The sequence below is a fragment of the Cherax quadricarinatus genome, unplaced genomic scaffold, assembly GCF_038502225.1.
Source record: "Cherax quadricarinatus isolate ZL_2023a unplaced genomic scaffold, ASM3850222v1 Contig768, whole genome shotgun sequence".
Taxonomy (NCBI): Eukaryota; Metazoa; Arthropoda; class Malacostraca; order Decapoda; family Parastacidae; genus Cherax; species Cherax quadricarinatus.
This window is the reverse complement of record NW_027195794.1, coordinates 80,696-108,683: the sequence shown is the minus strand read 5'-3', so window position 1 is coordinate 108,683 and position 27,988 is coordinate 80,696. Positions and strand designations below refer to the sequence as shown.

The window sequence follows — 27,988 nt, the reverse complement described above, 5'->3', positions numbered from 1 at the left end:
TGTAGCTACTGTGAGACCATGACTATCTCGGTGCCAACCAAGGTAACCCTATGTGTGGCTGTAGCTACTGTGAGACCATGAATATATCGGTGCCAACCAAGGTAACCCTATGTGTGGCTGTAGCTACTGTGAGACCACGACTATCTCGGTGCCAACCAAGGTAACCCTATGGGTGGCTGTGGCTACTGCGAGACCACGACTATCTCGGTGCCAACCAAGGTAACCATATGTGTGGCTGTAGCTACTGTGAGACCACGACTATCTCGGTGCCAACCAACCCTATGTGTGGCTGTAGCTACTGTGAGACCATGACTATCTCGGTGCCAACCAAGGTAACCCTATGTGTGGCTGTAGCTACTGTGAGACCACGACTATCTCGGTGCCAACCAAGGTAACCCTGTGTGTGGCTGTAGCTACTGTGAGACCACGACTATCTCGGTGCCAACCAACCCTATGTGTGGCTGTAGCTACTGTGAGACCACGACTATCTCGGTGCCAACCAAGGTAACCCTATGTGTGGCTGTAGCTACTGTGAGACCACAACTATCTCGGTGCCAACCAAGGTAACCCTGTGTGTGGCTGTAGCTACTGTGAGACCACGACTATCTCGGTGCCAACCAACCCTATGTGTGGCTGTAGCTACTGTGAGACCACGACTATCTCGGTGCCAACCAAGGTAACCCTATGGGTGGCTGTAGCTACTGTGAGACCACGACTATCTTGGTGCCAACCAAGGTAACCCTATGTGTGGCTGTAGCTACTGTGAGACCATGACTATCTCGGTGCCAACCAAGTAACCCTATGTGTGGCTGTAGCTACTGTGAGACCACGACTATATCGATGCCAACCAAGGTAACCCTATGTGTGGCTGTAGCTACTGTGAGACCACGACTATCTTGATGCCAACCAAGGTAACCCTGTGTGTGGCTGTAGGTACTGTGAGACCACGACTATCTCGGTGCCAACCAACCCTATGTGTGGCTGTAGCTACTGTGAGACCATGACTATCTCGGTGCCAACCAAGGTAATCCTGTGTGGCTGTAGCTACTGTGAGACCATGAATATATCGGTGCCAACCAAGGTAACCCTATGGGTGGCTGTAGCTACTGTGAGACCACGACTATCTCGGTGCCAACCAAGGTAACCCTATGTGTGGCTGTAGCTACTGTGAGACCACGACTATCTTGGTGCCAACCAAGGTAACCCTATGTGTGGCTGTAGCTACTGTGAGACCATGACTATCTTGATGCCAACCAAGGTAACCCTGTGTGTGGCTGTAGCTACTGTGAGACCACGACTATCTCGGTGCCAACCAACCCTATGGGTAACCCTATGTGTGGCTGTAGCTACTGTGAGACCACGACTATCTTGATGCCAACCAAGGTAACCCTGTGTGTGGCTGTAGCTACTGTGAGACCACGACTATCTCGGTGCCAACCAAGGTAACCCTATGTGTGGCTGTAGCTACTGTGAGACCATAACTGTCTCGGTGCCAACCAAGGTAACCCTATGTGTGGCTGTAGCTACTGTGAGACCATAACTGTCTCGGTGCCAACCAAGGTAACCCTATGTGTGGCTGTAGCTACTGTGAGACCACGACTATCTCGGTGCCAACCAAGGTAACCCTATGTGTGGCTGTAGCTACTGTGAGACCACGACTATCTCGGTGCCAACCAAGGTAACCCTATGTGTGGCTGTAGCTACTGTGAGACCACGACTATCTCGGTGCCAACCAACCCTATGTGTGGCTGTAGCTACTGTGAGACCACGACTATCTCGGTGCCAACCAAGGTAACCCTATGTGTGGCTGTAGCTACTGTGAGACCACGACTATATCGGTGCCAACCAAGGTAACCCTATGTGTGGCTGTAGCTACTGTGAGACCACGACTATATTGATGCCAACAAAGGGAACCCTATGGGTGGCTGTAGCTACTGTGAGACCACGGCTATCTCGGTGCCAACCAAGGTAACCCTGTGGGTGGCTGTAGCTACTGCAAGACCATGGCTATCTCGGTGCCAACCAAGGGTCGTAAGGAAAAGAAGGTACATGTATGTCGCTCTTAGTGACTGCTGCAGACCCTTGGGATGCAAAATTTTATGTTTAACCTAACAAATTTCTTACACAATGCCTCGCCCGAAGAGACAGTATTCATATAATATCAGCAAGAAGCTCAGGAAGTGATTAGAAATTATGAAAAAGAGGTAGAGAAATGAAGAAGACAGCAGCAGAGAGTGAAGCAGCAGCAGAGAGTGAAGCAGCAGCAGAGTGAAGCAGCAGCAGAGTGAGGCAGCAGCAGAGAGTGAAGCAGCAGCAGAGTGAGGCAGCAGCAGAGTGATGCAGCAGCAGAGTGAGGCAGCAGCAGAGAGTGAAGCAGCAGCAGAGTGAGGCAGCAGCAGAGAGTGAAGCAGCAGCAGAGTGAGGCAGCAGCAGAGAGTGAAGCAGCAGAGAGTGAGGCAGCAGCAGAGAGTGAAGCAGCAGCAGAGTGAGGCAGCAGCAGAGTGAGGCAGCAGCAGAGTGAAGCAGCAGCAGAGAGTGAAGCAGCAGCAGAGTGAGGCAGCAGCAGAGAGTGAAGCAGCAGCAGAGTGAGGCAGCAGCAGAGAGTGAAGCAGCAGCAGAGTGAGGCAGCAGCAGAGAGTGAAGCAGCAGCAGAGTGAGGCAGCAGCAGAGTGAAGCAGCAGCAGAGTGAAGCAGCAGCAGAGTGAGGCAGCAGCAGAGTGAGGCAGCAGCAGAGAGTGAGGCAGCAGCAGAGAGTGAGGCAGCAGCAGAGTGAGGCAGCAGCAGAGTGAGGCAGCAGCAGAGAGTGAGGCAGCAGCAGAGAGTGAGGCAGCAGCAGAGTGAGGCAGCAGCAGAGAGTGAGGCAGCAGCAGAGTGAGGCAGCAGCAGAGTGAGGCAGCAGCAGAGAGTGAGGCAGCAGCAGAGTGAGGCAGCAGCAGAGTGAGGCAGCAGCAGAGTGAGGCAGCAGCAGAGAGTGAAGCAGCAGAGTGAAGCAGCAGCAGAGTGAGGCAGCAGCAGAGTGAGGCAGCAGCAGAGAGTGAGGCAGCAGCAGAGAGTGAGGCAGCAGCAGAGTGAGGCAGCAGCAGAGAGTGAGGCAGCAGCAGAGTGAGGCAGCAGCAGAGTGAGGCAGCAGCAGAGTGAGGCAGCAGCAGAGAGTGAGGCAGCAGCAGAGTGAGGCAGCAGCAGAGAGTGAGGCAGCAGCAGAGTGAGGCAGCAGCAGAGAGTGAGGCAGCAGCAGAGAGTGAGGCAGCAGCAGAGAGTGAGGCAGCAGCAGAGAGTGAAGCAGCAGCAGAGTGAGGCAGCAGCAGAGAGTGAGGCAGCAGCAGAGAGTGAGGCAGCAGCAGAGAGTGAGGCAGCAGCAGAGAGTGAGGCAGCAGCAGAGTGAGGCAGCAGCAGAGAGTGAAGCAGCAGCAGAGAGTGAAGCAGCAGCAGAGTGAGGCAGCAGCAGAGAGTGAGGCAGCAGCAGAGAGTGAAGCAGCAGCAGAGTGAGGCAGCAGCAGAGAGTGAAACAGCAGCAGAGTGAAACAGCAGCAGAGTGAGGCAGCAGCAGAGTGAGGCAGCAGCAGAGAGTGAAGCAGCAGCAGAGTGAGGCAGCAGCAGAGAGTGAGGCAGCAGCAGAGTGAGGCAGCAGCAGAGAGTGAGGCAGCAGCAGAGAGTGAAGCAGCAGCAGAGAGTGAAGCAGCAGCAGAGTGAGGCAGCAGCAGAGAGTGAGGCAGCAGCAGAGAGTGAGGCAGCAGCAGAGAGTGAGGCAGCAGCAGAGAGTGAGGCAGCAGCAGAGAGTGAAGCAGCAGCAGAGAGTGAGGCAGCAGCAGAGAGTGAAGCAGCAGCAGAGAGTGAGGCAGCAGCAGAGTGAGGCAGCAGCAGAGTGAGGCAGCAGCAGAGAGTGAGGCAGCAGTAGAAAATGAGGCAGTAGCAGAGAGTGAGGCAGCAGCAGAAAATGAGGCAGTAGCAGAGAGTGAGGCAGCTGAAAGCCACCACCACCACTGGCCGCCACCACCACCGTGGCCACAGTGATCACATCTTCACCTATATATACATCTGTCTTGACCACACCTGTGGTTACACATGTAACAACCTCACCACTAATCACAGATAAACACAAGCTAGGTGTGGGGTTATGGACTGGGAAGATACTAGAGTGGGAGAGTAAATGGTGGATGCTTTCTGCCACCGCCAGCACTTGCCACATTATGGCCTATTTTATTAATTCTAGAGTATATATCATGTTTCTATGTTGTTAATATTGTTTATTATGTCATATTAGATGAATTGTGATAAATAAATAAGCCAAAGTATCATACTAAAGTACTATTTTGTCATGCCTCCTGACAGCAGGAATTCCCATGGAACGAATTAATAGCATTTCAATTAATTTAAATGAGGAAAATTAATCCAGCACATGAACAAGTCAGGATACGAACAAGGTCACTGAATGAATTAAATTCATAAGCAGAGGTTCCATTGTATATGGACAATATTTACAGATACAAAAATCAAATCATTTGAAAGCAAGACACACTTGGAACCACCTTCGATCAGACTTGTTGCTTCACAAGGGTCCCACAAACCATCACAACTCTGGTGGGCTTCCTTCTCATTGGCTTTGTTCAGACAAAGAGCTGTCATTTATGTCCTTGTAGTATGACCAAAGGACAGACACCATCATGCCCCTTAACATAAACATCTACTAACCCAGAAAAGGAAGGCATGAGCAGGGACTTTTCACTAGATTTATGAGGCCATGTCCAGAATTCCTCGTAAAATAAATTGTCTAGCTTTGGATAAAATTCCTCCAAGGTGAGGTCAACATAGAACATGTTTCTGTTCCTGCAATAGGCTCAGAACTGCATCTACAATTGAAAGCATTGATGCCAAAAACAGCATCTTTCAAGAGAACCATTATCCCCTAGACAACTACATACACTTAAATAACCAGTGTAATTTTTGTTTTTCACAAAATCGTCAAGCATCTGCTGCAGCTTGGTCCCTAAGCATTTTCTGTAATATGGCTGCAGGTGTCCCTGTTTATTGTAATATGTACAGTAATAAGGTTAAAAAGCCCCCAGCCCACTTGGCATAGGCTGGGGCCCTTGTCCCTGGGGAACTGGGCTCTTCCTACATGTTCCCTGTATTCCTGGACCTGTGACAGCTGACTTAAAACTTTCCTGGGCATGTACTGGAGAATTAAGGTTATTAAAGCTCTGGTGGTTATGAGGCTGAAAAATGCAGCTTAAACTTCTGAAATTTCTTAATCCTACTGGTGGGTGGAGAAAACTTACCATTACATGCATTAATAAGTTCTGGGTGGTAACTACTATCAAGTTTTTGGTTAGCTAAAAATCTATCACCCAGTTGTAAAGCATGATTAAAATCATTAAGATCCTTCTCCTCAAGATATACCTTAAGGTCAGGAGGAACATTTCTCAAAAGATCCTCTAGCAAAATTAGGGAAAGTACACCCTCATAATTGTCTACCACACCTTTTGAGCGACACCCTGTGTTTATAAGCGACAACTTCTAACCATATTCCACCAAAAACTGACCTGCCTGAAACTTTAGTCCTCTAAACTTGTGCTGATACCTTTCTGGCAACATCTGATAAGCAAGTAAAACTACCTCCATCAGTTTATTATAATCAGAAAAGTCCCATTCCTCTAGAGAACTAACTGGTTGTAACCCTTTACCAATTAACTGGGTTCGTACTAATGTCACCCATTTCTTGTCCGGCCAATCTTGGGATCTGACCATCCTTTCAAACAACAGGAAAAACTGGTCTGCATCTTTAGGAAATTTGGCACAAATTTTATGACTCTGTCCAAATTAAATGCCTCTACTCTATTTATTGTGGCTTGTTGAGAAGCAAACTGCCTCTCCTTGTTACTTTCTTGAGCCCTAAACATTTCTAACTCTTTTTGTTCCTGGAACTTTCTATGCTCAATCCTTAACCACTCTTTTTCTTCCCCAATTATGACTAATTTCAACCTTATAATTTCTGCTTACCCTGCATACGTACTACTATATAATATTTAACCCTTAAACTGTCTAAACGTAGATCTACGTTCGCTCGTGTAGCACTCCGAACATAGATCTACGTTCGATTTTACTTGTCTCCAGCTGACATAAATAGACATACAAAATGGGGTATGTATATGTAACCAAATAATGTAATCTTGAACGTCTAATCTGTCTGCACTGAAATTCTTTTACAGTTTTAATGAACAATAACTTCAATATTTACCCAGTCAGTTGTTATGTAGAGGAGCCTAGAATGGATGTGTAAGCCACACCAATTGCTGGCATAAATTCTTTTATTGGCTTTCTCACAGTAATCTAGGAAGTGTCTTGCAATGGTCATCTTGTTTCTCCCTTCAGGAGGAGAATCGTGTACATGCAGAAAAAAACATAGCCAAACTTTAAACTCAATTTAGCATCACTATCTTTTGGAATTAACTTTGCAAAATATAATTATACTGTACTTAAGTCAGAAGCTGACAAGCATTTAATGCTGAACTGGCCTGCTCTACTTTTGTCTTATGCATACCAAACAATAAATGTTAAGAAATCAATGTTACTCATTGAGTTCCATGAAAAAATTTACTAACATAACAAATCATTTCTTTGCAAAGTCATAACATATTTCTGATCAATGTGTGGTTAATGTTATTACACTGTAGCACCATATAGTACAGGCAGGCCCCACTTTACAGCACTTTGCTTTATGACATTTCATAAATGCAGCAGTTTTCAATTATACTAATTCTTTATTTATTCAGATTTCATACAATAAATATATTTACCACTCATTATAAGCTAAGGACAAAAAGTATTTTAAGGTAAGTATTGTGTGTACTGTACAGCCTCTCCTCACTTAACAACAGAGTTCCGTTCCTGAGACCACGTTGTTAAACAAATTCGTCGCTAAGTGAGGATCATACTATAATAGTAGTGAGTTTGTGTCAACCATCTTTGCACCATTTATAACATATCTGGTATATTTTTAACTGTTTATACAATAATGTACTGTTATTGAAATAAAAGAATAAGAGGAAATCAGCTCTAATATACATTATTTAGGTATCCACACTGGTCAGATAGCCCATCATAAGTCCGAGGCATTAGTAAACGAGTATGTTGCTAAGTGAGGAGAGAATGTATATGTTTTTTTTAGACCTAGCTGTATTGTTCACTTAATATATGATATTGTAAACATGTTATCAGGCTTTTATATGCATTTGAAAGTGAAAACTGCTATGTTTCATTTTTCATCAAATTTGTTTTTAACATCATTACCCCGGAAGCTAACCTGCTAAGCGGGGCCCACCATTATATGGAACTGGGTTGTTTTCATTATATACTGTATAACCTGCTGTTTAAGCAGGGCCCACCATTATATGGAACTGGGTTGTTTTCATTATATACTGTATAGTTAGAATAACAGTTATTACATTAAGATATAAAAGTTTTACACAATAACAAATGCAAAATAGCCAAGCAAGCTGTATGTATTGAGAAATGTATAATATCATTCATGGGAATGTGTAAGGCATGACATAATTCTTTATGTTGATTACTGTAGAAAAGTAGCATTTTGTGGGTGTGAACAGTAGTTTCCAGTAAGCACCATAATTATAAAAAATTGAATGAGGTGGCCACCCCTATCAACACCATAATGGTTTCACATTAATAATTTAAAAGAAAGCAAGAGTGCACTGTATATTTGTTCTTTTATATTTTGTATAAAGCATTTTCTATAATTCTCAGAACACACTGGACATTATTAAATTTGGGAACATACTTATGACACATTTCAGTATGTTTTTTTACCAATAATAGAGACACCATGTGTCTAGCATAATGTCCTGCTCATAATTACTGCCAATATAGACAGGCAAGGAGGAGGATTACTTGTATAATATAAATTTATTTGAAAATTCAGAAGAATTAGTTAAATGGTTAATATTCAAAAAATTAAAAAAAATTGGAATATCAAAAAAGTGCTCATGATGAATCAATGGATTCTGACTTTTTTGTGTTATCCTAGGTAATGTACGGATATTAATAATTTTTTCAACAAACCGGCTATATCCCATCAAGACAGGGTGATCTAAAAAGAAAAACGAGTTTCTCTCTTTAAATATAGTAATATATACAGGAGAAGGGATTACTAGCCCCTTGCTCATGGCATTTTAGTTGCCTGTTATGACATGCATGACTTATGCAAGAAGAATTTTGTTCCACTTTCCCATGGAGATATGAGGAAATAAACAAGAACTAGTAAGAAAACATGAAAACCCAGAGGGTTGTGTATATATATGCCTGTACATGTATGTGTAGTGTGACCTAAGTTTAAGTAGAAGTAGCAAGATGTACCTGAAACCTTGCATGTTTATGAGACAGAAAAAAAGACACCAGCAATCCTACCATCATGTAAAACAATTAACGGTTTCCGTTTTACACTTAATTGGCAGGACAGTAGTACCTCCGTAGGTGGTTGCTGTCTACCAACCTACCACCACAGGACAGTAGTACTTCCGTAGGTGGTTGCTGTCTACCAACCTAGTACCACAGGACAGAAGTACCTCCCTGGGTGGTTGGTGTCTACCAACCTACTACCACAGGACAGTAGTACCTCCTTGGGTGGTTGGTGTCTACCAACTTACTACCACAAGACAGTAGTACCTCCTTGGGTGGTTGGTGTCTACCAACTTACTACCACAGGACAGTAGTACCTCCTTGGGTGGTTGGTGTCTACCAACTTACTACCACAGGACAGTAGTACCTCCTTGGGTGGTTGGTGTCTACCAACCTACTACCACAGGACAGTAGTACCTCTGTAGGTGGTTGCTGTCTACCAACCTACTACCACAGGACAGTAGTACCTCCCTGGGTGGTTGGTGTCTACCAACCTACTACCACAGGACATCCGTTAATCCAGTGTAACCTTGGTAGTTGAACTTACCTAACATTCCAGAAGGCTGTTTGAGTGCCAAACTGTTTTAGTACCAAATGAATTTTTCCCAACCAAATTTCTTTTTTGTTGGCTGTTATCACTAATCTTAGAAACCATGGTGATTTATTTATACAATATAAAAAAACACCCAAAAAATGCAAAGAAACAAGAAATAGTTGACAGTGAAGTTGTGGCATGTTGTATTTGTTTGGTGAATTGCCGAGCAAATGGTCAACTACCGAGCGATTTTTTTTTTTTACCAAATTGTTCAGGTAGGGAGCTGTTTAAAGACTGAGGTTCCACTGTGTGTATGATAATTTGTGTAACTGAATTTGTGTATACCTGTACCTAAATAAACTTAATTACTTAACCCTTAAACGGTCCAAACGTATATATATGTTCACTCGCGTAGCGCCCCAAATTTTTTGAGGAAAAAAGAAATCTTTTCTTTTAAAAGGAAAAAAGAGCATATGGTACCCAGGCATCCCCAATTATTTTAATATGGAACACAGTGAGTTCACACACCCATTCTCTCATGTCTAGGTGACTCAGGCTTATTGTGGCAATGTTGAATGAATGACAAAGAAAACGTATATATACATTTGGGGCGCTACGCGCGTGAACGTATATATACGTTTGGACCGTTTAAGGGTTACTGTTAGGGTTAAATTATTATTTTTAAAATTGTTATGCAGCGACCTTCAGAAAATGAACCAAATATTCATGTTGCTGAAACTATGCAAAAAAAAAAAAAGACACTTGTCATGCTGCTACTATTCTTATGATTTTGACCAAGAAAGAAATTAGTGAAAACTTGACAGGTGCTTTATATTGCAACTTAGTCATAAAACTTTTATAGGCAGCTGTTATCCACACTTATTTCAGAGTGTATTTGCAAAAAGAATATATACTATCTTTGCTTAGGAGGCCACCTGTAACAAGCAGCAAGCATCAAGGCACTTATTTATTTTTGGTATTAGCACTGCAAGATCAAGGATAGTTAAATACAGTGGCAGTTCATAGCTAAAATTAGTGGAGGTGCTGCTTCAGAAAACTGTTGGCAATTTTTGTAATATTGTGTAAAATGAAAGAAGCATATAAAAAAAATTTATACGTACGGTTGATAAAATCATAAAAAAAAAAAAAGAATATTTTATACTTACATAAATTGTTATAGTTCCAGCCTGTATGCTTCACAAATTTTCTCCTTAATATTTACATTTCCTAAAAGTGACAGTGAAACCACATTTTCTTTGTGGATCTTTGACTTCTCCTGTTTTTTTTTTATTTTGTTTATACTTCTAGAACCATCTTTTGTCCATGTTACATCACATTCAAACAGCAAACACGGGAAGCAAAACAATGCATTTTGTACACCACAGCCACAAAGCCAACTTTTCCCTTGGTAACATTCAGAATTAAAGCTACGAATATACTTCTTGTTGTTGCTTATTCTTGTCTGAGATATTTGAATATCTGGTGTTGAATGGCCTCTTTTCTTAACTGTAACTTTATCATGGAGAGACAAATGTGCAAACTTAGCTGCTGATGTTCACTTACAGTCACAGAACTTATTTCTTGGGGACACAAGGAGGCCATGATTAAATTACATATTTAAATTTTTGTTAAATAAAATAACCAAAAAAAAGTATGATGGTCCGTGCTGTAGATCTACGTCATGAGCTCAGCTCACTCTGATAAGCTGTGAGAAGTAAATTTGGGCCTAGATATGAGAGAATACATCTATGTGGTATGTGTGCACCATATAAAACAAATCCTGGAGCACACAGTGCACAATGAGAGAAAAAACTCAGATAGTAATTTTCGATTAAAACAGCAACTTTGCATTTTTTTTTGTATGTTCTTTATGGCTGTATTTGCAATTTCTTGGTCTCATTTGATAGAATGGAAGGTATATTACAGAAATAGAGATGATTTTGATTGGTTTTAGTACTGAAAATGGCTTGAAACTGAGCTCAAAGTAGCAGAAATGTTAAATTTTTGCCTATGTTCAAGAGTAAACAAATGACCTCACACGTCTAATGCACGCCTGCTGGTGGGTCTAATATACGTTCACAAATGTGGTGATATTATTTATACAATTATTACAATATTGCATGACAGTAAATCTTCAATTTTTTGGTTTGAATAAAAATTCATTATGTGAATTAAAAATCAAAATGGAATTCATTTGTAAAGCCTGAAAACTTAACTAATGAACAGAGGAAATGTTAGTTTAGCACCAGGAATGCTTAACTGACCAGCATTTAACTGATTACTGACACACCAAATCTGTGGTCGGACAACACTTGGAAGCAACAAGTTTGTCAAATTTTAGAACTGTCTGTTATTCTTAAAGTTGGCAACATAAGTAAAATTTGGACTTAATTCCACTCAGCAAATTTATGTTTTGGGTTTAGCAGTCTTATTACATTATATCCAAATATTGTCTGTTACTGTTACTCGGACAAAAAGACAACTGGCATGAACAATCACCTTCCCTGCATTAGTAAGTTATATTAAGGGCTGACCATAATGTTAATTTAAAAGAGTGCATGAGAGAGAGTAGAGCCTATAGGAGTGTGTACATGTAGTGTTTGATGGTCTGATATATGTCAAACAGTAGATGGCCGCATATCACAAAGTTTAGTAAGACACACAAGCAACAACTGAATACCTTTACTGTTGAAATGTTTCACCTATTTGGTAAGCTTCTTCAGTCAAATGTAGAGAAAAGATTGTAGGCAGTAAGAGCAGTAGCAAAGTGAAGATTATGTAATCAGTCAATCATTCTTGGAGATATAGTTTGAGATGGTGAGTCCCTCAGCCTGGAGAAGAGTTGATGTCCATGGTTTGGAGCAATATGAACCTGAAGCCTTCAAAAGGCTGAGGGACTGACTACCTCAAATTATTTATCTAAGGTTGATCAACTGATTACATCATTGTTACCTCTTCACTATTCCTGCTGCCTACAATCCTTTCTCTGTATTTGACTGAAGAAACCAACCACGTAGGCAAAATAATTCAACATTAAAGATATTCAACTCTTGCACATGTCTTACTCATCAGCTTGTTAGTGTTTCATACTATTTTAAACAACATTTAGTGTTTAAAGTGCCTCAGAAAATGAAGTTTAGTGTTCGAAGTGCATCCGAACATAAAGTTTTGTGTTTGAAGTGCCTCCAAATATAAAGTTTAGTGTTTGAAGTGCCTCAGAACATAAAGTTTAGTGTTGGAAGTGCCTCCAAATATAAAGTTTAGTGTTTGAAGTGCCTCAGAACCTAATGTTTAGTGTTTGAAGTGCCTCAGAACATAATGTTTAGTGTTTAAAGTGCCTCTGAACATAAAGTTTAGTGTTTGAAGTGCCTCCAAATATAAAGTTTAGTGTTTGAAGTGCCTCAGAACCTAATGTTTAGTGTTTGAAGTGCTTCCGAACAAAGTTTAATGTTTGAAGTGCCTCCAAACATAAAGTTTAGTGTTTGAAGTGCCTCCGAACATAAAGTTTAGTGTTTGAAGTGCCTCAAGTTTTTATTTAAGAAGGGTTATGTATAAAGAAATTTGTATCAAGAAATCAGATTATATTAGGTAATTAGGGGGGAGGGAAGGACACACACACATAGACAGAGGGGGGAGTTGAGGGGCATACACACAGGTAGAGAGGGGGATGGAGGGACACACACACACACAGGCAGAGAGGGGGAGGGAAGGACACACACACAGGCAGATGGGGGGAGGGAAGGGGCACATACACTGGCAGAGAGGGGGGAGGGACACATATAGGCAGAGAGGGAGGAGGGACACATATTGGCAGAAGGGGGAGGGAGGGACACACACACACACAGACCCAGGCAGAGAGGGGGTGAGGGAAGGACACACAGAGGCAGAGGGGGAGGGAGGGAGGGACACACACATAAGCAGAGAGGGGGGGGAGAGAGAGGCACACACAGGCAGAGAGAGGAGGGACACCCACAGGCAGATGAGGGGGAGGGACACACACAGGCAGAGTGGGGTTGAGGGACACACACAGGCAGAGGGATGGAGGGAAGGAGGGAGGGACACACACAGGCAGAGTGTTTATTTTTTAATAGCAAATTTTAATGGCAAATTTACATGGCACTTTCCCACTACCTTCCAGATCCAACAAAGTGGTATTCAAATGGCCAACATATGACTTGAAGTCATTTACATTTACTTTAAATGTCCTAAACCTATCCAACACATATTGAACAAAGGACACATTTTCATCCCACGTATGAACAAATACAATTATAACAGTCAGGTAACCTTTCATAAATATTTTTAAGACATCAATCTGCCTCACTTTGACAATTAAACAATAATACATACCAGGTAGTTTTCCACAGGCTTCCTATTCTAGTTTCCACTTGCTGCCTCAGGTTTGCACTCCCCATGATTTCGACTCACTGCTTCTGGCTACCTCTTCTTGGCTATGGCTTCCCTTACTTCACAATCACATTCATCAACTGTAAGACAGAAACAAATGCCTTTCAAAAATATAAGAAACAAATTATTTCTATAAGAGTGAAAATTCTTAGGAATCGACCTTGATAATAGACTCAAATTTCAAACACATATACAACAAATTTCCAAAAAAATTTCCAAGACCGTAGGCATACTATCGAAGATACAGTACTATGTTCCACAATCAGCCCTCCTGGCCCTATATCACTCACTTATTTACCCCTATCTCACCTATGGAATTTGTGCATGGGGCTCAACAACAATAAACCATCTCAGACCACTAATCACCCAACAAAAGGCTGCAGTCAGAATGATAACAAATTCCCACTACAGACAACACACTCCACCAATATTCAAAACTCTAAACCTACTCACAATACAAAACATCCATACTTATTACTGCACCTACTACATACATAGAACACTTAACTCTGACATAAAGCCTCCCCTCAAACATCTCCTTACCAACCTTAACAGAACACATGACCATAACACAAGGCACAGATCACTCTTTGATGTTCCTCATGTCCATCTCGCGCTATGCAAAAACTCAATGCACATAAACGGCCCTAAAATCTGGAATTCATTACCTGTGAATATAAAAGAAACACTGTTTATAAATTCAAGTCTCTTCTCAAAAATCACTTACTCACCCACAACTAAATAAATACTGAATAATTGTATCTCATAAATTGTATCTCATAAATTGTATGTCATATATGTATCTCATTATTGTATCTCATAAATGTCAACCTGTGACCCAATCAAACTTTGTTACTATTTAACCCTTAAACGGTCCAAACGTATATATACGTTCACGTGCGTAGCGCCCCAAACGTATATATGTTTGGAGGTGATCGTTTTATTTTTCATTCGTTCAAAATTAGCGCGATAGGCCTGAGTCGCCTAGACATGAGAGAATGGGTGTGCGCAGTATACAAAAAATCTGGGACACCTGGATACCACATGGTAGGACCAGTTACATTCAGCTCCATCCTGGGTCAACATCATGGCACATCCTCGTGATTCACTCACGCCTCATTGTATTAACACTCTACTATTCGAGTGTTTAGTGGATTTGACACCAATGGGGCCAGTAATATTCAAGGAATTAGTGAAAATATCGACGATAACCCAGATGACCCCCAGCCCATCACCTCTGGGGTAGTGACACCTGTCCTAGGGCCAAGCACCTCTGGGGTAGCCAGTGTGGCCACATCAGACCCTAGGCCAAGCACTTCTGGGGTGGCCAGTGTGGCCACAGAAGACCCTGGGCCAAGCACCTCTATAGTGGCAAGTGTTACCCATAGGCAACTTTGCAAGAGGAAACTATCATTTTCCTGGTGTTTTAGTAGTGATAGTGAAAGTGATGTAAGTGATGATGAGATTGATTTTATGCCAATTGAGGATTCGTCTAGTGATAGTGACGTTCATTATTCACCAGTGAAACGTACTTTTAGGTGTCGTTATCTACGTTCAGGCAGTGTGCCATATGCAATCCCCAAGGGTCGTGGCAGGTCACAATCCAAAACCCCGGCCACTGATAGTGAAAGTGATCACAAAGGGGAGTATGCGGGGATGGAGGAAGTAGTGGTGGGTGGCATTGTGCCTGGACCACATGGCGCAGTGGGTGGACAGACAAAGGACCGCCCGGCACTCCCTCAACCATGTGCTGCCTCCACTCCTCTCCCTCCTCCTCCTGCCCCCCCTCGCCCCATGCCACAGGTCCACCCTGCACCATGTGATTGTGAGTGGAACTGGACACAAAGTATATTCGTGCCAAAGCCTTGTGATTTTGATGCTAGTGGAAGTGGTATCCAGCCAGAAAGTCCCATAACGAATGAGTCTACAGAGTTAGACTATTTCCAGTTGTACTTTGACGAGCCTATAATGAACTTGATAGTGACTCAGACAAACATTTATTACCAATATGTCATGAACAACACAACAGAGGTTGGAGAATCATCACGGCTGCACAGGTGGAAAGACACAACAGTGGCTGAAATGTATTTATTCCTTGCCACTGTCATGCTTATGCCACATATCTATAAGAACAATATACGTAATTACTGGTCTACAGACCACTTCATCAGTACTCCAGTTTTCCGTGACCTCCTTCCCTGCAACAGATTCATTCTGTTGCTATGAATGTTGCACTTCGCAGACAGAAATACGCCAGACAGAAATGACCTTCTATACAAAATCCGGGAAGTGTTTATGTATTTGAAGCAGAAATTCAGTGTATACTTTTATCCCTTCAAGAACATTGTTGTTGATGAGTCCTTGATTCTGTTCAAGGGATGCCTGTCATTCAAGCAATATATACCGAGCAAACATAATTGCTTTGGTATAAAACTTTTTGTTATGTGTGACTGTGAGAGTGGTCTTGTGTTGGATGTAATTGTATACACAGGGAAAAACACACTCGATGATGACAGCAGGATGTTGGGCATTTCCGGTGATGTTGTTCGCAGGATGATGGAACCATACCTTGGCAAGGGCCATACATTGTACACAGACAACTGGTATACAAGCCCTATGCTTGCTGATTTCCTACGTGTGAACAATACTGATATATGTGTAACAGTGAGAAGGAATAGGAAACATATGCCAAGGTTCACTGGAGGCAGTGTTGAAGGTGAAGTGCAAGCGTTTCATGCTAATGACATCATGGCACTGACGTGGCATGACAAACGAGACGTGACATTGCTATCAACCATCCACAGAAACGAGATGGTACAAACAGACAGACTGAGCAAGTTCAACAACGAACCTATTGTGAAGCCACTTGCTGTCGTGGACTATACGAACAACATGCGACTAGTTGACAAGTGTGACATGATGATAGGGTTTGTTGACTGTGTGCGTAGGAGTCGCAAGTGGTATATAAAACTGTTTTTTCACCTTGTAGACAATGCAGTGCTCAATGCATTCAATATGTACGAAGTAAAGACTGGAAAACGACAACGTTTTGCAGATTTCTCTCTGAATTTCATCAAACAGATAGCAAGAAAGTATGGTACCACACCTGTACCTTCCCCTCAACAGCGACCTGTCACACCACAACCTGTCCCCCAACCACAGCCAGTGGGGGAAGTGCCAGACCGAATCACTCCTAACTGTCACTATCTGGTACCAATACCACCTACCCAAAAGAATAAGAATGCCCAGAAAAAGTGTATTGTGTGTGCTACCACCAAAAAATGACCCCAACAGCGGAAGGACACACGATTCATGTGTCACCAGTGTGGGGTGGCACTCTGTATGAATCCATGCTTCATGGAGTATCATACAATTGTGGAGTTCTAGAAACATAAGTGGGACATGTAAATACTTGTATATAGTTGTAGATAATAATGTGTGATTCAGCCAGGTGTGCAAAATTACCTGTCAGTGTGTACATGTGTGTTTAAGACAATGTGATAAAAATTTTGTATGTAATATTGGTGTATAAACAAAAATTGGCATTGATATCAAATGACTTACTATGAAACATAATTATCATATCATGAAAACCAAGAAAATGAAAAAAAAAATGGAAGAAAACGGTAAATATGTTGAATTTGTGCAAGCAGCAGTGCTTCATGTTGCCGTCAGGTGATTGCCAAGTGCCAACTTCGCGGCCTCATACCTCGGTAAGTACTAAAACACTTAAAAAAAGTGCTCTTTTTTTCTATATAAAAAAATTTTTTTTTTTTTTCAAAATATTCGGGGCGCTGCGCGAGTGAACGTATATATACGTTTGGACCGTTTAAGGGTTAACTTCATTACCTAACAGAATACTCCATTCTACTGATTACACAGCAACACAGTAAATGACCATATGACCTGTCTTTGTAATACTCATTTGTACTAAATTGTTATCTGTTTTACAATAATTTTTGTACCACTGAATATATCATTGCTTAGTTAATGTTAAGTTAATTTTAAGCCTGCCCATAATGCTCTGCATACAAGGGGCTTTGGCATGCTGCACTTTAAAAATTGTATTCCTTGTACTTTTCTGTATCATGTTCAAATAAATAAATAAATAAATAAATAAATAAATAAATAAATACTTAAAAGCCTCTTCAAATCCACAATCTTTGTAGCAACTTTTTATCAAGAGCAAATGGATAATTTTCAATAACAAAAACTTTGGCAAAATTTCTTGCCACTACCAACATCATGACCCAACAAAGTTATACTAAAATGACCAACAGATAACTTCTAGTCATTTACATTTACTTGAAATGTCCTAAATCTCTCCAAGAGATATTCAAAATGGGACGCAGGTTCATCCCACATATTACAAACTAACTTCAGTTATAACAACCAGGTAAGCTTTAAAATCGTACGAGAGCCTCATTGATAAATATTATAAAGACAGAAATCTACAATACTACATACCTGGTAACTTTAACCCTTTGACTGTCGAGGTCGTATATATACGTCTTACGAGGTACCGTGTTTGACGTATATATACTCATAAATTCTAGCGGCTTCAAATCAAGCAGGAGAAAGGTGGTAGGCTCACATGTGAGAGAATGGGTCTGTGTGGTCAGTGTGCACCACATAAAAAAAATCCTGGAGCATGCAGTGCAGTGCATAATGAGAAAAAAAAAATCCAACTGTTTTTTTAATTAAAACGCCGACTTTGTGGTCTATTTTTGTATAGTATTTATGGTTGTATTATCGTTTTCTTGATCTCATTTGATAGAATGGAAAACATATTATAGAAATAGAGGTGATTTTGATTGATTTAACTCTAAAAAGAACCTGGAAATGGAACTCAAAGTAGGGGAAATGTTTGAGTTTTGCCGAAGTTCAAAAGTAAACAAATGATGTCATTATCCAATAAATGTCCAACTAGCCATTCTAATATGCAGTCATGAATGGGTTGATGTTATTTATACAATTATTACAGTATTGCAGTAGTCTGCATAACAGTAAATCTTCTATTTTTTGCTTGAATAAAAATTCAAAATAGAAAGCAAGAGTAATATCAGAGGTGCTTGGAGACATGACTGATGAATAAAGAAAATGTTATTTTAGAGCCAGGAATGTCTGCATTGTTCATTTTGGGTTGTATTTTGAAATTGTCATATTTTTTAATTTTTGTGAAATTGGCCAAATTGCAAATTTCTGACCATGTTATTGGGTGGTTGAAATCGGTAAATGGGCAGTTTCTTGTACTCAATCGATAGAAAAAATGGAGTTCTAAAGAAATAGCTATGAGTTTGGTCGATTGGAAGAATGGAATTAGCCGAAAATAGGGGTCAAAGTGGGCGAAATCGCCGATTTGTAAATATCGCCGAGGTCGCTAACTTCGCGAGAGCCTAATTCCGTGAGTTTTCCATCAAATTTCACGATTTTGGTGTCATTACAATCGGGAAAAGATTCTCTATCATTTCACAAGAAAAAATAATTTTTTTTTTTAAATTTTGCGATACCAGGAGACACTTCAGGATTGGGGGTTGCGACAGTCAAGGGGTTAAAGAGACCTACTTCACAAACCAAAAGGCACGGAAACAGAAACGTCTGCTGTGGCCCTGGAGAAAGACGACATGATCATGGACTTTTCATAGGATTTACAAGGCCCTGGCCAGAATTCCTTGTAAAATAAACTGTCTAGCCTTAGATAAAATCCTCCATGGTAAGGTCAGCATAAGAGAAGTTTGTGTTATTGCAATGGGCTCAGAGCTGCAGCTACAATTTAATGCAATGATGCCAAAACACAGTATGTTTCAAGGAAACCATTACCTCCAGGCACCTACATACACTTTAACCCTTTGACTGTCACAGGCCCCTTTCTGAAACTGTCATTCTATGTCGCAAAATTTTTTGAAAAAAAAAAAAAAAAAAAAAAAAAAAAAAAAAAAAAAAAAAAAAAAAAAAAAAAAAAAAAAAAAAAAAAAAAATTGTTTCTTATGAAATGATAGATAATCTTTTCCCGATGGTAATGACACCAAAAGTTCGAAATTTGGTCGAAAACTCATGGAATTACGCTGCCGCGAAGTTAGCGGTCTCGGCGACATATACGTATCGGCGATTTCGAATTTTAGCCGTTTCTAGCCAATTCTGTTGTTCCAGTTGACCAAACTCATAGCTGTTTCTTTAGAACTCCATTTTATCTATCAGTTGAGTACAAGAAACCGCCCATTTACCAATCTGAACTACCCAATAAAGTGGTCAGAAATTGGCAATTTGGCCAATTTCACGCAAATCAAAAAAGATGCCAATTTCAAAATGGGGTCCAGAATAAACAAGGTAGACATTCTTGGCACTAAAATAACATATCCTCTGTTCATTAGTCACATCTCTAGGCCCCTCTTATATTACTATTGCTTTCTATTTTGATTTTTTATTCATACAAAAAAATACAAAATTTACTGGTATGCAGACTACTGCATTATTTTAAAAATGGTATAAATAATATCAGTGCACTAGTGAAAGAATATTAGACTCCCCAGTTGACGTGTATTGGATGTGTAGTGTGATTTGCTTACTCCTGAACATTGGTAAAAATCAAACATTTCCGCTACTTTGAGCTCAGTTTCAAGGCCGTTTTCATTGTGAAAGTAATGAAAATCATCTCTATTTCTGTAATATGTTTTCCATTTTATCACCTAAGACCATGAAAACAAGAATACAACGATAAATGCTATACGAAAATACACCTCAAAGTCGGTGTTTTAATCCAAAAAAACGGTCAGTTTTTTTTCTCATTACGCACTGTGTGCTGCAGGATTTTTTTTATGTGGTGCACAGTGACCACACAGACCCATTCTCTCACATGTGGGCCTACCAGGTTTCTCCCGCTTGATTTGAAGCCACTAGAATTTATGAGTACAGTGGACCCCCGCATACCGTTGGCCTTACATAACGTTAAATCCGCATACCGATACATTTTATTGCTAAGATTTTGCCTCGCATACTGCTAAAAAACCCGCTCAACGCTGTTCGTCCCAGACACGTCTATGTGAGGCCTGAGCCAACCTCACATGTTCTGCCGGTGGCATTGTTTACAAGCCAGCCTCCGCGGTAACATCCAAGCATACAATCGTAACATTTCATATTATTACAGTGTTTTTGGTGATTTTATCTGCAAAATAAGTGATCATGGGCCCCAAGAAAGCTTCTAGTGCCAACCCTGTGGTAAAAAGGGTGAGAAATATTATCGAAATACTGTGGTACCATGGTCAACTGCTGATGCTGCTGCTGCTGTAGCACTGTCAGCTGCTGCTGCTGCTGTAGCACCATCAGCTGCTGCTGCTGCTGCTGTAGCACCATCAGCTGCTGCTGCTGCTGCTGTACCACCGTCAGCTGCTGCTGCTGCTGCTGCTGCTGTTGTAGTACCGTCTGCTGCTGCTGTAGCATTGTCTGCTGCTGCTGTAGCACTGTCAGCTGCTGCTGCTGCTGCTGTAGCACTGTCAGCTGCTGGTGCTGCTGTAGCACTGTCAGCTGCTGCTGCTGCTGTACCACCATCAGCCGCTGCTGCTGTAGTACCGTCTGCTGCTGTAGTACCGTCTGCTGCTGTAGTACCGTCTGCTGCTGTAGTACCGTCTGCTGCTACTGCTGCTGCTGTAGTACCGTCTGCTGCTGCTGTAGCATCGTCTGCTGCTGCTGTAGCACTGTCAGCTGCTGCTGCTGTAGCACTGTCAGCTGCTGCTGCTGTAGCACTGTCAGCTGCTGCTGCTGTAGCACTGTCAGCTGCTGCTGCTGTAGCACCGTTGTTGGTGTGGCTTATTGAGAATACCAAGAAACAATTAACCCCAGAGGGTTAGCCACCCAGGATAACCCAAAAAAGTGTGTCATCGAAGACTGTCTAACTTATTTCCATTGGGGTCCTTAATCTTGTCTCCCAGGATGCAACCCACACCAGTCAACTAACACCCAGGTGAACAGGGAAAAATGCCTGGAACTAGTGCTCATATTGGTGAATTTAAAGCCAGCAAAGGTTGGTTTGAGAGATTTAAGAATCGTAGTGACATACACAAGTTGAGGAAACTGTCATAAAGCAGGTAACAAGCTTGAATAAAGTTGAACTACACAGACAGCATCTAATTGTAGCACCTCAATTATAAGTATGCAAGTATTTATGAAAATATTTGATAAATGCTTACATTTTCACTACTACTGCTTCTGGCATGCCGACAGGCATATAACGCAGAACTGGACTGCTCTATTTCCGCCTTTTGCATACTAAACAATAAATTTTAAGAAATCAATGTTACTAATTGAGATCCATGAAAAAATTGACTAACATAATAAATCATTTCTTTGCAAAGTCATAACATACTTGTGATGAATGTGGGGTTAATGTTATTACACTGTAGCACCATATAGTACTGGCAGGCCCCACTTCACAGCACTGTACTTTACGACATTTCACCAATGCAGCAGTTTTCAATTACAGTGGAACCTCGGCTTACGAACTTAATGAGTTCCGTGACCTCGTTCGTATCTGGATTATTCCATCGTATGCTGAGTCAATTTTCCTCATTTAAATTAATTGAAAAGCCATTAATCTGTTCCAGCGGAATTCCTGCTCTCAGAGGCAGGAAAAATACACTTGAATATAATGCTAATATCAAGTCTACAGCTTATTTATCTATCACACTTGATGTAATATAATAAACAATATAAATACCATAGGAACTTGGTATGTACTCTAGCATTATGTGACAAAGTGGAGGCAGCCATAACTGCTCCCGCATTGTTGTGGTATTCACTGCCATCTAGTGACGGCCTTTCGAAGCTGTTTATTATTATAATTATTATTATATTATATTATTATTATATGTATTATTATTGCATTACATTATAATTACATTATTATTATAATGGGGAAGTGCTTGTGAGGGGATAGGTATTCAGGCTTAATTTAGGGAACTGGAACACACATCCAAATCCCTAGATCAAGAGCCCCTCACCACGTACGCATGTACGTACTAATAATAATATTTATTATAACAATAATAGTAATACAATATAATAATTATTGTAATAATCACAATAATAGAATATAATAATAATAATAATAATAGTAATACAATATAATAATTATTATAACAATAATAATAATACAATATAATAATAATATTAATACAATATAATTATTGTAATAAGTACAGTGCCTGCACTCTGAAGGAGGGGTGTTAATGTTGCAGTTTAAAAACTGTAGTGTAAAGCACCCTTCTGGCAAGTCAGTGATGGAGTGAATGATGGTGAAAGTTTTTCTTTTTCGGGCAACCCTGCCTTGGTGGGAATCGGCCAGTGTGATAATAAATAAATAATAAAAATAATAATACAATATAATAATAATGCTAAAGTAGGAGAAACTTTTAGAGAGGGTGTGGTAGGTAAGTTTGGGGTGCCAGGTGTAAATGATAATGGGAGCCCTTTGATTGAACTTTGTATAGAAAGGGGTTTAGTTATAGGTAATACATATTTTAAGAAAAAGAGGATAAATAAGTATACACGATATGATGTAGGGCGAAATGACAGTAGTTTGTTGGATTATGTATTGGTAGATAAAAGACTGTTGAGTAGACTTCAGGATGTACATGTTTATAGAGGGGCCACAGATATATCAGATCACTTTCTAGTTGTAGCTACACTGAGAGTAAAAGGTAGATGGGATACAAGGAGAATAGAAGCATCAGGGAAGAGAGAGGTGAAGGTTTATAAACTAAAAGAGGAGGCAGTTAGGGTAAGATATAAACAGCTATTGGAGGATAGATGGGCTAATGAGAGCATAGGCAATGGGGTCGAAGAGGTATGGGGTAGGTTTAAAAATGTAGTGTTAGAGTGTTCAGCAGAAGTTTGTGGTTACAGGAAAGTGGGTGCAGGAGGGAAGAGGAGCGATTGGTGGAATGATGATGTAAAGAGAGTAGTAAGGGAGAAAAAGTTAGCATATGAGAAGTTTTTACAAAGTAGAAGTGATGCAAGGAGGGAAGAGTATATGGAGAAAAAGAGAGAAGTTAAGAGAGTGGTGAAGCAATGTAAAAAGAGAGCAAATGAGAGAGTGGGTGAGATGTTATCAACAAATTTTGTTGAAAATAAGAAAAAGTTTTGGAGTGAGATTAACAAGTTAAGAAAGCCTAGAGAACAAATGGATTTGTCAGTTAAAAATAGGAGAGGAGAGTTATTAAATGGAGAGTTAGAGGTATTGGGAAGATGGAAGGAATATTTTGAGGAATTGTTAAATGTTGATGAAGATAGGGAAGCTGTGATTTCGTGTATAGGGCAAGGAGGAATAACATCTTGTAGGAGTGAGGAAGAGCCAGTTGTGAGTGTGGGGGAAGTTCGTGAGGCAGTAGGTAAAATGAAAGGGGGTAAGGCAGCCGGGATTGATGGGATAAAGATAGAAATGTTAAAAGCAGGTGGGGATATAGTTTTGGAGTGGTTGGTGCAATTATTTAATAAATGTATGGAAGAGGGTAAGGTACCTAGGGATTGGCAGAGAGCATGCATAGTTCCTTTGTATAAAGGCAAAGGGGATAAAAGAGAGTGCAAAAATTATAGGGGGATAAGTCTGTTGAGTGTACCTGGTAAAGTGTATGGTAGAGTTATAATTGAAAGAATTAAGAGTAAGACGGAGAATAGGATAGCAGATGAACAAGGAGGCTTTAGGAAAGGTAGGGGGTATGTGGACCAGGTGTTTACAGTGAAACATATAAGTGAACAGTATTTAGATAAGGCTAAAGAGGTCTTTGTGGCATTTATGGATTTGGAAAAGGCGTATGACAGGGTGGATAGGGGGGCAATGTGGCAGATGTTGCAATTGTATGGTGTAGGAGGTAGGTTACTGAAAGCAGTGAAGAGTTTTTACGAGGATAGTGAGGCTCAAGTTAGAGTATGTAGGAAAGAGGGAAATTTTTTCCCAGTAAAAGTAGGCCTTAGACAAGGATGTGTGATGTCACCGTGGTTGTTTAATATATTTATAGATGGGGTTGTAAGAGAAGTAAATGCGAGGGTCTTGGCAAGAGGCGTGGAGTTAAAAGATAAAGAATCACACACAAAGTGGGAGTTGTCACAGCTGCTCTTTGCTGATGACACTGTGCTCTTGGGAGATTCTGAAGAGAAGTTGCAGAGATTGGTGGATGAATTTGGTAGGGTGTGCAAAAGAAGAAAATTAAAGGTGAATACAGGAAAGAGTAAGGTTATGAGGATAACAAAAAGATTAGGTGATGAAAGATTGAATATCAGATTGGAGGGAGAGAGTATGGAGGAGGTGAACGTATTCAGATATTTGGGAGTGGACGTCTCAGCGGATGGGTCTATGAAAGATGAGGTGAATCATAGAATTGATGAGGGAAAAAGAGTGAGTGGTGCACTTAGGAGTCTGTGGAGACAAAGAACTTTGTCCTTGGAGGCAAAGAGGGGAATGTATGAGAGTATAGTTTTACCAACGCTCTTATATGGGTGTGAAGCGTGGGTGATGAATGTTGCAGCGAGGAGAAGGCTGGAGGCAGTGGAGATGTCATGTCTGAGGGCAATGTGTGGTGTGAATATAATGCAGAGAATTCGTAGTTTGGAAGTTAGGAGGAGGTGCGGGATTACCAAAACTGTTGTCCAGAGGGCTGAGGAAGGGTTGTTGAGGTGGTTCGGACATGTAGAGAGAATGGAGCGAAACAGAATGACTTCAAGAGTGTATCAGTCTGTAGTGGAAGGAAGGCGGGGTAGGGGTCGGCCTAGGAAGGGTTGGAGGGAGGGGGTAAAGGAGGTTTTGTGTGCGAGGGGCTTGGACTTCCAGCAGGCATGCGTGAGCGTGTTTGATAGGAGTGAATGGAGACAAATGGTTTTTAACCCTTTCAGGGTCCAAGGCCCAAATCTGGAGTCACGCACCAGTGTCCAAGAATTTTCAAAAAAAAAATTTGTTATTTTTTCTTGTGAAATCGTAGAGAATCTTTTTGTGAAGGTAATAAAACAAAAAGTACGAAATTTGGTGGAAAATTGACGAAATTATGCTCTCGCGAATTTTGATGTGTCAGCGATATTTACGAATCGGCGATTTTGCCGACTTTGACTCCCATTTTAGGCCAATTACATTATTCCAATCAACCAAATTCTTAGCTATTTCACTAGTATTACTTCTATTCTATCGATTGAGCACAAGAAATCGCCAAGTCAACTGTTTCAACTACAAAATAAAGTGATCGGAAATTGTTAATTTGGCCAATTTAACACAAAGTTCAAAATATTCCAATTTCAAAATAGGGTCCAGAATAAACAATGTAGGCATTCCTGGCACTAAACTAACATTTCCTCTGTTCATTAGTTATGTTTTGAGGCTTTACAAATAAATTCCATTTTGATTTTTTATTCACATAATGAATTTTTATTCACACCAAACAATAGAAGATTTACTGTTATGCAATACTTTAATAATTGTATAAATAACATCACCATATTTGTGAATGTATATTAGACCCACCAGCTGACGTGTATTAGACGTGTGAGGTCGTTTGTTTACTCTTGAATATCGGCAAAAATTTAACATTTCTGCTACTTTGAGCTCAGTTTCAAGTCATTTCCAGTGCTAAAACCAATCAAAATCATCTCTATTTCTGTAATATGTCTTCCATTCTATCAAATGAGACCAAGAAATCGCAAATACAACTATAAAAAACATACGAAAAAACACTGCAAAGTTGCTGTTTTAATCGAAAAATCATGATTTCAGTTTTTTTTCTCTCATTATACACAGTGTGCTGCAGGATCTGTTTTATGTGGTGCACACATACCACATAGACGTATTCTCTCATATCTAGGCCCAAATGTACCACTCACAGTTTATCAGAGTGAGCTGAGCTCATGGCGTAGATCTACGGTTTGGACACTCACCGTAAAGCCGTAGATCTACGGGACGGACCCTGAAAGGGTTAATACTTGACGTGCTGTTGGAGTGTGAGCAAAGTAACATTTATGAAGGGGTTCAGGGAAACCGGCAGGCCGGACTTGAGTCCTGGAGATGGGAAGTACAGTGCCTGCACTCTGAAGGAGGGGTGTTAATGTTGCAGTTTAAAAACTGTAGTGTAAAGCACCCTTCTGGCAAGACAGTGATGGAGTGAATGATGGTGAAAGTTTTTCTTTTTCGGGCCACCCTGCCTTGGTGGGAATCGGCCGGTGTGATAATAAATAATAAAAAATAATAATAATAATAATAACAGTAAAGAGAAGTTTCAAAAGGCTGGCAGTAGTTGGCGCCACCATCAACAAAACACTGGTAACCAGTATTTTTCACCTGTCGAGACTTAAGTAGTCTATAAGTATTAGGTTAAGTCTGAGTGAAATGTCTCGGCATGCTCCATGTTATGATACGTAAACACACAATGTAACACTTGCAAAGAAATAAAGATTTTATTTATCTATTTATTTATTTAAGCAACTTCCCTTGAGGGGGGAAGGACGCATCCTGAAATTTCGTTCATATCCAAAAGAAAAAAAATCGACCGAACGACGGTTCGTATCCTGAAAAGTTCGCAGGGTTGGGCGTTCGTAAGCTGAGGTTCCACAGTATACTAATTCTTTATTTATTCAGACTTCCTACAATAAATATTTTAAGGTAAGTACATGTACAGTGGACCCCCGGATAACAATCAGCTCCCAACTCGACCAATTATGTAAGTTTATTTTTGTAAGTGCTTTTGTAGGTGTATTTTTAGGGGTCTGAAATGGACTAATCTAATTCACAATATTTCTTATGGGAACAAATTCGGTCTATAACGGCACCCAAACAGACTTCTGGATTGAAATAATATCGTTATGCGGGGGGTCCACTGTATTGTGTGTACTGTACAACCTCTCCTCACTTAATGACGGAGTTCCGTTCCTAATGCCACATCGTTAAACGAATGTGTCGCTAAGTGAGGAGCATACTATAATAGTAGTGAGTTTGTGTGTCTCATCTTTGATATTGTTTTAATGTCACCTTTGCACCATTTATAACCTTTCAGGTATATTCGTAAGTGCTTATACAATAGTGTACTGTATATTGAAATAAAAAGAATAGAGGAAATCAGCTGTAATATACAGTGGACCCTCGGTTATCAGCCATAATCCATTCCAGAAGCTCGGGCTAAAACCGAAATGGCCGAAAACCTAAATAATATTTCCCATAATGATTAATGTAGTAATTACAATTAATTGTGTTATAGACAAAAATACTCACCAAAAAATATTTTTAACAATTAAATCAGTATTACATAAGTTTGTTGAAGACTAATGCTGGCTTCTGGAATGCTTGCTACACTTCCTGCATGCCTGTTACACTTCCTGCATGCCTGCTACACTTCCTGCATGCCTGCTACACTTCCTGCATGCCTGCTACACTTCCTGCAAGTCTGCTACACTCCCTACATGCCTGCTACACTTCTTGCATGCCTGTTACACTCCGTGCATGCCTGTTACACTTCCTGCAAGTCTGCTACACTCCCTACATGCCTGATACACTTCTTGCATGCCTGCTACACTCCGTGCATGCCTGTTACACTTCCTGCATGCCTGCTACACTTCCTGCATGCCTGCTACACTTCCTGCAAGTCTGCTACACTCCCTACATGCCTGATACAC

General features: G+C 40.8%; 1 protein-coding gene across 26 annotated transcripts in view; it reads right to left on the bottom strand.

The window, feature by feature from the left end:
- LOC138851484 (FH1/FH2 domain-containing protein 3-like) overlaps positions 1-27,988 on the bottom strand; it is a gene marked incomplete at its 3' end in the record, with an annotated part of 70,627 nt that overhangs the window by 19,961 nt on the left and 22,678 nt on the right. For 14 of the 26 annotated variants that reach the window (XM_070080665.1, XM_070080664.1, XM_070080661.1 and 11 more), the window contains 2 exon segments: positions 6,236-6,363; positions 13,295-13,431. In XM_070080665.1, coding sequence (XP_069936766.1) covers positions 6,236-6,352 — 117 coding nt within the window. 26 annotated transcript variants of the gene reach the window in all.